Consider the following 13,551-nt stretch of genomic DNA (forward strand, 5'->3'; position numbering starts at 1 on the left):
AACGGTTTAGGGCATCGACAACCATGGTAGCTAATTACGGATTGACAGAGATTACACACCTTGGAGAATACTTATTATGGAGATCTCTAAGGCATTTAGGTTTTCTTACAATGTTTTCCTTCACCGTTAAAACAAGTGATATATGTAGTTGCTAACTACGAAAATATTTGTTTCGTTTATTTTTCACTAGCTGATGCCCGCGATTTCTTCCGTGTGGAATTAGGTTTTTTAGAAATCTCGTGGGAACTCTTTGATTTTCCGGGATAAGAAGTAGCCTATGTCACTCTCCAGGTCTTTATCTACACCCTTGGAAAAAATTACGTCAATCCGTTGCACCGTTACGACGTGATTGAAGGACAAACCAACAAACAAGCACACTTTCGCATTTATAATAAGGGTACCGAAGTAGGATAACTCTGATTAGCTTTTACGATATTCTAGAAAATTGAGATAATTTAGTTTTCTTCTATCTTTATTAGCGAGACTTCATTATGCCCAACTTAATCAGCCAAGTTAGAATTATAAAAATCTCCAAAGTAAGTATAAGATAAAATGATACTGTCAGCATCCAAGTTTTCATCTTCTGAGCTTCAGTAATCAAGTGTAATGGCATGTCAGATAATTAAGTGAAGCCGACGTGTCGTAGCGGCGATCTTAGATGGCCTGAATTAGTTTGCGGGAACCCGTATCAATTTCACTAATTACAGCTAAGGCTTGAAATGGTATAGGAAAATTACTTTAGTACTAACTAGCTTTCGTTCGTATCGAACGACGTCGTAGTAACGTTCGTTGTCCTCTGGCGTCAGTCCGATGTTTTATTTGCAATATATCGTAAACTTTTACAAAATAATACGATTTTTTATTTATTTTTCGCCGTTTTTTTAATGGTATCATATCAGTTATCATCAGTACTATCACCTGTCTTCGTTTTTGCCAGCTTTCTGGTTAAGTCCTATATAACTATAGATATTGTATGTCGGTGAGTAAACAAAACACTTGATACCTTGATAAAATATTAATTCATTATAATGATCAAAAAGTTAATATCAAAGTTGCTGGTACCGAACCTTTCAAAGGAAAAGATCGCTTAAGCGAGCTCATTAGAGATTCAACTTGTTTCTTGATAAATGAACTTCCCGAGAACAGTAACTTATGAAAACAAGTGGAGAGGCTAATGGGATGAGTTTCAAAATTGATGATGCTTGATTCAAATCTTTTGAGTTGTGAACAACTTTTTACTCGCAGCACAGAAGATATAATAGTACTAACTCGCAGTTTTGCTTTATTTGTAAAGAATGAATAACATGAATAGCGTCCATAGGAATCTAAACATTCAGTTATTCCAACATTGGTTGGCAGCTCAAAATGGTTAGCGCGACGTCAACGAACGTTGCGTATGTAGGCCACTCGGAGTCAATGGCACGTCGTAGGCATTGACCGAGTTTTGCACGCTATACATTGCGGGTTTGAAAAATACTAAATCGCAAAAACGACAACATGAGGCAAAGGGTTATTGGTATTGGATTGTGTTTAGGTAGTAACAATAACGCAAAGTTTTTGCTATCGTTCTAGTTACACCCTTTATAATATCATTAATAGAAAAGGGGCATGATTCTCACCAATGATAATTATGGCGCATGCAGAGAGAGACAGTGAGAGAGGGAGAGAGAGAGAGGGAGAGAGAGAGAGGGAGAGGGAGAGAGAGATATTGAATTCTTACCCGTATCCACTGCTGAGTGTCAAGCAGAGTGTCTCCTGGCTGTATGAGCAGCTTCACTCTTCGCCGCAGCACATCATCATCAGCACTTAGCGAGTGCGCAGTGTATGCTGCATTCACTTCTGTCTTCTGCTTGCGTGCGAATATCCCGAATGCTTTATCTCGCTCCAACTGCACGACAAAGTATGTATTGTAAAATAACTCAAACTGAACCTTACCAGAGGAAATCGTATCTTTGTGTGTTTTCACTCAATATAATATCAATCGTAATTACTATGTTAAACTTATTAAAGCAGACTCAGCTTGTTAATTAAAGCAGACTCAGTTTTAAATTCTTGTCATCGTTTTATCGGCTTAACCGTTTAAGGGTCGGACTGAAAGGTCGAAAGGTCGGCAGTTCAAAATCCACCCGTTGTACTTTTGTCGTGCTTACTCCTGGTATATGCTTTACCCTTAGTTGGAGGGGAAAGGCAAATATTTGTCATCATTATCTAATATTCTTTAAAAAAATTGTCCGATCCGTCCAGTAGTTTGAGCTGTGCGTTGATTGATCAGTCACTCAGACAGTCAGTAAGACAGACATATAATATATTATCGAAAACAAAATATACTACCCAAATAAATCAACTAAATTCACTCAAAGAAACAACCCTTACAAATATTTTCTAGTTTGAAGAGAGAGTGGCCAAGTTTCGGTCGACTTCTCAATAGAGCCAATTGTCCGAATTGTTCAAACCTTTTGAAGCAGCTTCTTGAACCAATTTCACTGAAGATTACTTAGGTTTGAATATATTTTACACTAGAAGTAGCCAGTGACTTCGTCCGCGTGGACTGATAGGTTTTTGAAAATCCCGTATTCTACTAATCTAATCTACTAATCGGTACTCTGATTTACCGGGGAAAAAGTAGTGCACTCATCTATATTCGGTTCGTATCCGTGATTTTTCGAAGTAGCCGTGATACAAATACGTACATTCGATATATTTTTTTTACGGATCCGTGATTTCACGTATGAGTCCACAAACGCCTTTAGTCCGTCCTCGGAATGCCAGCTATTTCTGTACAAAATTTTGTCTCAATTGGTTAAATGGATGGACCGTGAAAAAGTAACAGATAAACAGACAGACACACTTTCACATCTATAATAGGTAAGTAGTTAAGTACATAATATTAGTATATACAAATACAAATACAAATACAAATTTCTTTATTGCGAGTATGGATAACTACACAATGAAAGATGCTAGAAGTAGGAACAGTTAGGTATAGCCTGACCAGAAATATAAAAAACTTGCTCTGGGGGCGCCACTAGTACCTGTATGGTCTATGGTCACTACGTATATTATGGTCTTGTATAAATTAGTTCCACGGGTTTTTCGCAATATGACGAGGTATTTTATTTTTCTGGCCAGGCTTCAATAAAATATTGCTGTTACCTTGAGTGATAGACCTTTACTGCTACCTAGCAGTTCTTCCCAAGTAGCCTTGGCTCTCTGATCGCAGTGGTCTTGATAGTCCAACTCCACTAAGTCCACAAGGGAGACAAGCCATCGTCTGTCATCTCCACTCGATGTTCCACTTGATAGGAGAGCGTAGAAGCAAGCGCACAAAAGGGGGAGTGTCGGCCGCATCCTACTGTAACAAAGAAACAAGATTGTTCAAAGATAGGAAGATAATATTATAAAAGGCTGCGGTGCCCGTAACACAGGTTTTCCTAGTACGGACGCCAAAACACTCCATCAGGTTTTAACATTTATTACCTAACTATAGTTAGCTAAGTAAGACAGAAGTAACCACAGGTTGGACAAGAAAATAAATTCTAATAAAAAGATTTGGCGTCACTTAAAATTACCCCAAGATTATGATGAGGCACCTACTTAGCGAAATTTAATTTAAACGATAAGACTTTTTGTGTCTCCCCAGTAGGCAATTATCACTCTCACAGCGTCAACATTGCCCGTTAATGAAAGGGTCGTTGAATAATGCTTACGTACTTAGTATGAGTTTTTTCTTCTCGCCAAGGTTGTTAAAATTCGAATGTCGAAGTACAAGTGAAGCCACACGATGCGTTTCCACTTTCCGGTGCGTTGTGCCGCCCCGCACTGCTGTGGATTTCAGTACCTTTTGGATGCCATACGGGCACTGTGTTGCCGCTCCGGCAGAAATTATAGCGTTGCACCGCACCATCCCTCCCTGCCTCGTCTGTCAAGTCCGGAGCACTTGCGGTACGACGCCGCACGGCAGCGTAACGCTTTGTCTGGCATGGTATACCGATTTCTATGTAGGATGACGCAGCGGCATCACTCAGGCGCCGCATCGCACCGTCAACGCAAAGTGTGCCTTCACTCTAACGTCTGAATATATGAACCTAAAGAAGTATGATTTAAAGTTTAAACTCAATACCATTGATTGAAATATCCCAAGGTTTTCCATGGCTCTAGATAGATGTATGGACGAACTCTAAATCAAAATTCTTTAGGTCAATTTTACTCTGACGTTATTGAGTTTCGACGCTCGAATTCCATCAACGTTGGTGAGATGTAATTAACTCATACTAAGCACACTGCTCTCCCTTGCAATTCTTTGTTCGCTTCCAAAGGTTCACAATAAAAGGAAAATTAAAGATTACGTATTCATAAAAAGATTGCGCCTTTCATTCTTCAAAGTTCAATCATCTTTAACAAACCTAATATTAAAAACGAAAATTGGATTGGATCTTTTTGTACTCCATAAAAATATTGTAATAGTAAAAAAACTCTTTGAAATTTAATTTTAAACATTTCCAGTCGGTCTCTTAAGTGCTTATTGATCAATTTTAGGGCCTTTCAACTTTATGTAGATAATTTTCTTTGTTGCAAATAGAATTTTCTTAACAAGGACAACTCAAAATCTTTCAGCCCAAAGTCCAAAAAAATTCAGTTTTTATTTTTATTATTATTTTTACACCGAAATTCATAGTCAAGATCCGGACTTCTTTATAGGACGATTCAGACGACATGTTTCATACACAACCTTAATGCATAAGTTGAATATGAAACGTCCATCATATCGTTTGAATCTTCCTCTGAAGTAGCCCCTATCTTGACTATGAATTCCAGTGTTAAACATATATTTAAAATACTCGCAATCCGCATTTGTCCGTGTCCTTGCTTATGTATTGTAAAAAATAGATGGTACGGGACCCTTCCGTTGCGAGTCCGACTCGCACTTAACAGGTTTTTTTACTATGCATAGGTAATATAGACAGTAAATCAGTACCCATATAAATGCGAAAGTGTGTTTGTTTGTTGGTTTGTCCTTCAATCATGTCGCAACGGAGCAACGGATCGACGTGATTTTTTGCATGGGTATAGGTAAACACCTGAAGAGTGGCATAGGCTACTTTTTATCCGGGGAAATTTAAGAGTTTCCACAGGATTTTTAAAAAAGTCGCGGGCTTCAGCTAGTAGTCTCCGCTTCATATCTTGTGAACATCATGACATCATGATCAACCCATTACCGGCTCACTACAGCGCACGAGTCTCCTCTCAGAGTGAGAAGGGTTTTGTCCATAGTCTACCACGCTGGCCAAGTGGGGATTGGCAAAATTCACACACCTTTGAGAACATTATGGAGAACTCTGAGGCATGCAGGTTTCCTCACGATGTTTTCCTTCACCGTTAAAGCAAGTAATATTTAAACGCACATAACTCCGAAAAGTTAGAGGTGGGTGCCGCCCGGGATCGAAACCCTGAACCTCCGATTGGAAGGCGGACGTCCTAACCACTAGGCTACCATAATCTTGTGAGCATTGAACATAAATTTGTTTATCTAAAAAGCTAACGTTGCTTACTTTGTACGGAAGGCGGGAATTTTAACAACATTTGGCTAACCAAGCTGCAATGCGGCTCGTTTTGGGACAAAAGCCGTCAAGATAAATAAATTAGTGAGCAAAGAGTACACTCGGTGGCAGCCTGGATGAGTTAACGAGGCTCGGAGCCCGCTTCGCTTCACGGGTTAGCTACATCGTGAAAAAGTTGCAACGTTTATTATCTTCGTTGTACATTAAATTCGTAGGTGTTTAAATTCATCATCATCATCATCATCATCAACCAATAGACGTCCACTGCTGGACATAAGTCTCTTGTAGGGACTTCCACACGCCACGGTCTTGCGCGGCCTGAATCCAGCGGCTCCCTGCGACTCGTCTGATGTCGTCCGTCCATCTAGTGGGGGGTCTTCCGGTGCGAAGTCGCAATTCCAGCACCTTGGGACCCCATCTATCGGTTGTACGAATTATGTGCCCTGCCCATTGCCACTTGAGCTTCGCAACCCAATGAGCTATATCGGTTACTCTAGCGCCCTACGGATCTCCTCATTTCTGATTTGATCACGTGTTTAAATTATTTTGACGAAAACTCAGACTTCGTCGAAAGCCTGCATCTTTACTGGAATCACTACAAATATTATAAATGCGAAAGTGTGTTGGTTTGTCCTTCAATCACGTCGCAACGGAGCAACAGTGGAACATAAATAAGTTTTTACATTCACATTATCACTAGCTGCCCGGTGTACATAAAATGTCTTATAATATGCATTGTTTTATGCATTTGGTACATGAATATTGAATAAATGGTAGCGCCTGATCAAGCATTTATCACCAAACACGGAGCGTTTGATTGAATATTCACGAGGTACCAGAATTAATGGATACAAACGTAAATAAATTTCGGTCTTCGATGACAATTATAAACAAATGAATTGTGATCTATTGTTGACCAGTTATTAGGTTTAGAATTAACTGATTTACAGAAACAAGAGGTTGACATGCCCACGTTGATAAAAATGTTGGCTTGGCTGCAAGGGTTTCGTACCTCTAAAATAAAAACGGAACCCTTATAGGTTCACGTTGTTGCCTGTCTGTCGGTCTGTCAAGAAACCTACAGGGTAGTTCCCGTTGACCTAGAATCAATATGAAATTTGGCAGGTAGGTAGGTCTTATAAAAGACATTAGGGGAAAAATTTGAAAACTGTGAATTTGTGGTTACATCACACAAAAAAATTTAAATTGTGGTCATGAATAAATATTAGTATTTTCAATTTTCGAAGTAAGATAACTATATCAAGTGGGGTATCATATGACAGGTCTTCACCTGTACATTCTGAAACAGATTTTTATTTATTTTTATGCATCATAGTTTTTGAATTATCGTGCGAAATGTCGAAAAAATACGACTGTAGTACGGAACCCTCGGTGGGCGAGCCTGTCTCGCACTTGGCCGGTTTTTTTTTCAAAATCATGACGAAAATTTTCGACTACGTTCGGGTGCATGCCTTGCAGTACGATAGTAGAAAGGTGAATGAGCAACCAGGTCAAAAAGTTCTTGGGCACATCTCCGAAATATAATATACTGCAGAATATCAAGACAGCCAACTTGGCGCCGATGTTGCAAACTTCGAAGCATAGAATTTCTATATTTCATTGTATGCTTTAAGAATTTGATTTTATGTAGATAAGTACCTACGAAGGCTGTGTTAGGCGTTTCCCTGAAGAATACGATTTGGTAGGAATAGATCCATAAGAGAACAAAGGCCAGTAACATAGCCCAAAACATCACGAAGTTGAAGTGGCAGTGGGCAGGCCTTTCGTAGGAGCGATGAGCAACCAGCCGGAAAGTGGTTTGATGAGGAAGGCTCAGTAGCGGGTATAGATGGCGGTGCTTGTTGGGAAAGGCATATTATGTCATATTGTAGACATCCACTTCTTCTCGAGTCGACGGTCACCTAAAACATGGGCAGCCCAAAAAGCCGCAACCACGATAGCTCAGTCTTAAAGGTAGCCGTCGCTCGTGGTGAAAAGATTAATCAGCCTACTGATTTTGTTCATGTAGTAGCTGCTTCCAGTACCCGTAGTACAAGATTTTACGTCTCACCAAACCAAACCAAATTCGAGAGTCGAAATACTTCCGCGTTACAGTAAAATGGACCTAAACAGCCTTGAATTAAAGTCAAATATTCAATGCCACTGATTTAAATTTCGCAATGTTTCCGCTTGGAGCGCTGGCTGTAGAAGTGTAGACAAACTTGAGCTTTAAAACAAGGCATTTAAGATCCAGTTTACTGTAACGCGGAAGTATTCCGACTCTCGAATTTGGTTTGGTTTGGTGAGACGTAAAATCTTGTACTACGGGTACAGGGACGCCGGGTGCTTGTGATCGGTATAAAACTAAACGCCACGCGGGGAGGCTCCTTTTAAGTCTTTTCATGTCCCCTGGACATGAAAAGACACAAAAACCGGACTTCCACTGCCAAAATAATCAATGAATGAACTATATTTACTTATAACAAAACTCTTGCACCAGTGTGATACGAACGTGTCATCCTGATAACTAAAACACTTACTTTTGCAAGTCTAATATTATAGCGTCTCTACTCGTGTGGTCTTGGGAAGGGTTCCTTTGTTAGCCTTTGCTAAAGGCCTCCTAAATTACCTATCAGGTGCCTTTTGTTCCCGCGTCATATCATATTGTGCTTCACAAACATAAGTAGGTTTGTAATTTTTCATGTGTACCTACTAAGTATCACATTTTACCTACATATGAGTTATCCTGAAACCTGGTATGACATCATCATCATCATCATCATCATCATGATCAACCCATCGCCGGCTCACTACAGAGCACGGATCTCCTCTCAGAGTGAAAAGGGTTTGGTCATAGTCTACCACGCTGGCCATGTGCGGATTGCTAGATTCACACACCTTTGAGAACATTATGGAGAACTCTCAAGTATGCAGGTTTACTCACGATGTTTTCCTTCACCGATAAAGCAAGTGACATTTAATTACTTAAAACGCACATAACTCCGAAAAGTTAGAGGTGCGTGCCCGGGATCGAACCCCCGACCTCCGATTAGAAGGCGGACGTCCTAACCACTAGGCTATCACAGCTTATGACATACGTATACATAATATGCTGTCAGGTGAATAAACTCTGGCAATGAACCTAGAATATGATTTACTTATTTATTTATTAGATGATACCCGTGACTTCATCCACGTAAGTTTTGGTTTTTTTAATCCAGTGGGAATTCTTTGATTTTCCGGGATAAAAAGTGGTAGGCATATTATATTACGAGTTCTAGTCGCGGGTATCATCTAGTAATTCGTAAAGAAGTTTTATTAGTTACGCTGCTCTAAATAAACATAGAAATATACGAACAACATCCAATTAAGGGCAAACCAATACAATTCACCTGATCTGACAAAAGGCAATAGACACTTGATTGAATTTTGGGTCTAAGCACTATAAGCCTGGTCTTAAGTTGCGAACTGCCCATCCCTCTTTAATCTACCTAACTAAACGATAAAACCTTGGTCAAACACAACGTGCGAAAGCAACGATGACGATTTTAACTATAATACGCGACAGGTTGAGATGGCAATAGGGGTATGAGGCGGCGGGGACACCCGCACATCATCCGCGCTCGCCCGCTCCGGGTTAGCGCGGGGGCTGTGCGGGTGTGCGGGGCGTTCCCTCTCTGTCTCGACCTGTCGCGTACTATACATACATCATCAGCTATGCTTAAGCTATACTTGGCCTTGTGATAAATTAGGGGTGAAGGAAGGGACGCACGTATTAACTGCCATACTCAGAGTCGCTTAACCGCTACTTAAGTGTATTTAAAACGAGACAGAGCTCTATCTCTCACATAAAACTGTCTCGTTTTAACTCAATCTTAAGTAACGATTAACGACTCTGAGTGCGGCTGTAAGTAAACTAAGTAAAACCTTTTGCTCACAAGCTTATTAAAGCTGTAGTTAGCTTCCAGATTTTTTACCTTACACCAATACCGTAAAGTTCTTTTAATTGCGACTTCAAGGAGTTGCTTTGGATTCCTTAACGCCACGCGTTTTGTGTGACTAAAGTTCAAGACCTACAACCTACATTAATGAGACTTCGACCCAAATAATTTGCGTTGGCATCGGATAAAGTGCGAGAGGTTGATTGAATCTTGGGTATTGGAAATCACTGGCTTGGGAGTGCTGCCTAGTTTTAGCGTTGTAGGTATGTGAGAGAATTATATTGGCTTATATAGACTTACCCCATGCATAAGCAGGCATATTGGATTTTAGGACTACCACAGTCCCTTGGGTTATCCAACCTTGAGTAGGTATTATGTATATCCTCAGAGTAAGTATAACTGTATTTACTTTTAATAGTATATACCTATCTACCAGTGGCGTGCACAGTGTTTGAAGCCAGGGTAGGCATTAGTTAGGTAGGAACCTGTTTACATGCAGGTTATAATGAAAAATATGCATTGAGCTATTACAACTGGGGTAAGCAGTGCATTTATGCCTCTATGATCTGCACGCCACTGCCTATCTACCACCTACTACTTAATACCCGTGAGTTATGACCTTATGTATTTAGATTAATTAAATCCTGACACCTAATTATTTCTTAGTAGATAGATACGTTATATAAAGAAACTATATGCAAAAAATTCCAAAGTTGTTTGTAAATTTGAAAAATAATATTTCTCCATACAAACAACGGAGAAATATTATTTTTCAAATTTACATATTATTTTTGAATAGAAAATATTCACGTATATATAGACACATATCTAGCTTATAAATCTATAGCTATGTACATACTTAACATTTATTCTAACATCGGAACCATTTTAATTATTTCTGAAATTCCTTCTCAAAATTAGGGAATCGTATCGAATCTAAGAGTAGTGAATAGTACCTAGATAGCATTATATTTTATAAGTACTCTAAGGTTCTACACAATAACACTTTGTTAGGCGATTGTCGATTCAGCGAGTCGAAACGGCTATTAGACACGAACAAACAAATGTTCAAAACAAACCACCCCAACCATACAAGATTTATCGATCCAAAGTAAGTAAACCGCAAGTTCTCTAAAACGTTCAAAGTTAAACCAAAATTCCGTATCGCGCCACCAAAATCCATTACGATTAATTAATCACCCGTCAAAAGTTTGTATAGGTACTTAGAAGTACAAGAGTTATACCAATTCAAGTTTATCGTACTAACATTTGTAAGAATAGTTACACTTGTAACCTACTTTACATCCTACTAATATTATAAATGCGAAAGTATGTTTGTTAATTAGTCCTTCAATGATACTGTAATCCCTGCAATGATGCCGCCAAGCCTAGTGTCGCATTTGTAGTTGCCGCCTTTTGAAATTGAAGTCACGTGATCTGTTGTGGGGCAGCCATCTTGAGTCGATTGTATAAATACGGGTAGCTGATATTTTTTAAGGAGTCTCGTTCCGACTCGAGACTCGATGCTTTTTGTGTTTAGGTCGCCATTTTTGATTGAGTGGTTGCAATAGCAATTATTATATCGTATATAACCTGGAAGTTAGTTAAGACACCAATGTAAAAGCAAGTGAATCATCAACCGACTGCCTCATATTGCCTATCTTTTATAGCACATTATAATCTATATTAAGCCGGTCCAATGTTTTGCTATCGGAGGCTGAAACGCGTTTAATCAACAATATTATCCAGGCGTGATCACATTTTCACGGCAGCTGTTTACTATTATAGTCTTAATTGACTATCAAAGGCTCCTACTGGCAAAAATTACTTCAAACCAGCGATTTTAAAGTCACTTTTATTTATTTAAAGGTAAGGGTTAACGACTTAAAACTACTTGCACAACAGAGAGTTACCGTTAAAGTTAAAGATTCCCGCCAGAAGTGGGACGCAAATTGGGTTACACAAATCCTTACAGGTACATAATAGTACCTTACATGTACAGAAGGCTCACTTAAAGGCCTATAAATAGAGACTCTTGTTACGACGTAATAAAGTGCAATCCAGCTCGCACAGCGCTGCGGCCTAAAATGCCTAATCACCTCTCTTTCTGTTACGTAAACTTTTGTCTTTCTTTGTCTCTTGTGCTAATCTCGCTCATAATTCCCGCGTACAACAACCTAGCGGACGGACGCGCGCTATGATTGGCTAAAATATTTTCGCGGCATTCAAAACTAAAATTTATCTGCAAGTACATCGGCGAAACTTATAAAAGTAGTAGTAGATAGGTACTGTAAGTGAATACGAATACACGAGTTTTTGCTAAACACTTAACAAAATAAGACCTCACGCTTATTTCCAACCATCAGCTGTTATCAGCGCTACAATGCCACACAAAAATCTCCTAATGTGTAAAAGGAAATTACAGCGGCAGTATCGTGATTGCCCGCACTGATACGATTTCTTAACGCGTCACCCAACTGTTCATAGTCCGAGAGACGGTGGTATGTGAATTGAATAAATTTAAAAATTAAGTAAGCGTGTCGCCAAGCAAATCGTTTAGCGACACGCTTCTAGGGTTCTGGTATGATGCCGATACTTCCGGCGCGCGGGGTGATTACCTAAAACGTTGCATTAGCGACAGCAACGCGACAGGAGTAGGAATGCGACAGTTCATTTGCTGTCTTTCTTCTTCTTCTTATTTTGCTTTGTGGTTATTGCTGTCTCCCTCTAGCCGGTCGTTTGACAGCAATGATAGCGAGATTTACGCCTGTCGTAAGCGATTGCGGTCAAGGGCTAACTTGTATCTGAATAAAATAAAATAGCGCTTTGTGGGACGACCACATATCAACCCACTGGTCTGACAATCTTAAGAAGATAGCGGCAAGTAGGTGGATGAGGAAAGTGAAAGACCGGGGCGCTCTCAAGAAGGCCAGAAATGGATGCAAACAGACTGATTAATTGAATAATACATTATAAAATTTTGGTTTAGTTTTGATTATCTAATATTTCTATTTATACATAATTTTGTTTGAAGCTGAGAAGCCATGAGAGACTTGTAGTGACTTATTAAAAAGGCACTGCGTTTGAATCCTACTATTACAGACTAACAAAGTTACCTATTCACTTCGTAAATCTGCCCATGTTCTCTTGCACTATAATATGCGTCGTGGGTCGTTAAGGTTGAGGGGTAACGAGACAGCCATGTGTCATCGCAACAGCTTCACCGGAATATGGAAATAAAGAAATCTTTCTTCGCCTCGCCTTGATGAAAAATGAAACACCGAGTTAGGTGGCTTATGCTTTAATGTTACCCATATTACAGTTCTCGGCTTAATAATGGCTGTATAATTTTTATGTAGGAACTAGCTGATGCCCGCGACTTCATACGCGTGGATTTAAGTTTTTAAAAATGTCGTAGGAACTCTTTAATTTTCCGGGATAAAAGTATAACCTATGTCAATCTCCAGGTCTTAAACTATACCCATGCAAATAGCGTCGATTCGTTGCTCCGTTGCGACGCGATTGTAGGACAAACCAATAAACCAACATACAAACCCACTTTCGCATTTATAATATGGGTAAGTAGTGATTTGAAAAAATTAAAAATGGATGTAAGGATTATGTAATAGGTTTAAAAAAGAGTTTCATAAAGTATTTTGTGTTTGTACTAGTTATTTCATCAATGAAAACTTTTATTTCATTTGTATTCTATTTTTGTTGAATTCATAAAGTCTACATATTGCCACTATTACTCAATAACATATACTATCACAATGTAGGTTATATTAAAGGCTCGTCCACAAAGGTGCGTTATAGCGGTTCGAAATCCGTTCTGAAAACGTTATTAACGCAGGTGTGTATAATTACACACATTGTAACAAAAATGTACATTCTTGTAATAGCACTTGCTTTAATGCTGAAAGAAAACACCGTGAGAAGTCTTACAAGTTCTCAAAAGTTTATGAAGTTTGCCAATGCGGACTTGGCCAGCCTGGTGGACAATGGCTTAAACCTTAATCATTCTGAGAGGGGACGCGTATTCAGTAGTGGGG

At 39.3% G+C, this 13,551-nt stretch overlaps 1 protein-coding gene across 3 annotated transcripts in view; it reads right to left on the bottom strand.

Annotated features, from left to right (window-relative positions):
- Positions 1 to 13,551, bottom strand: part of LOC117985799 (angiotensin-converting enzyme-like) — a 95,296-nt gene that overhangs the window by 8,718 nt on the left and 73,027 nt on the right. For 2 of the 3 annotated variants that reach the window (XM_034972594.2, XM_069501497.1), the window contains 2 exons: positions 3,154 to 3,352; positions 1,721 to 1,888 (listed from right to left, as the gene is read on the bottom strand). In XM_034972594.2, the coding sequence (XP_034828485.1) occupies positions 1,721 to 1,888; positions 3,154 to 3,348 (363 nt within the window). In that variant the 5' untranslated portion in view covers positions 3,349 to 3,352. The remainder of the gene's footprint in view (positions 1 to 1,720; positions 1,889 to 3,153; positions 3,353 to 13,551) is intronic. The other variant, XM_069501498.1, reaches the window with a different exon arrangement.

The sequence above is a fragment of the Maniola hyperantus genome, chromosome 10 (genome assembly GCF_902806685.2).
Source record: "Maniola hyperantus chromosome 10, iAphHyp1.2, whole genome shotgun sequence".
Taxonomy (NCBI): domain Eukaryota; kingdom Metazoa; phylum Arthropoda; class Insecta; order Lepidoptera; family Nymphalidae; genus Maniola; species Maniola hyperantus.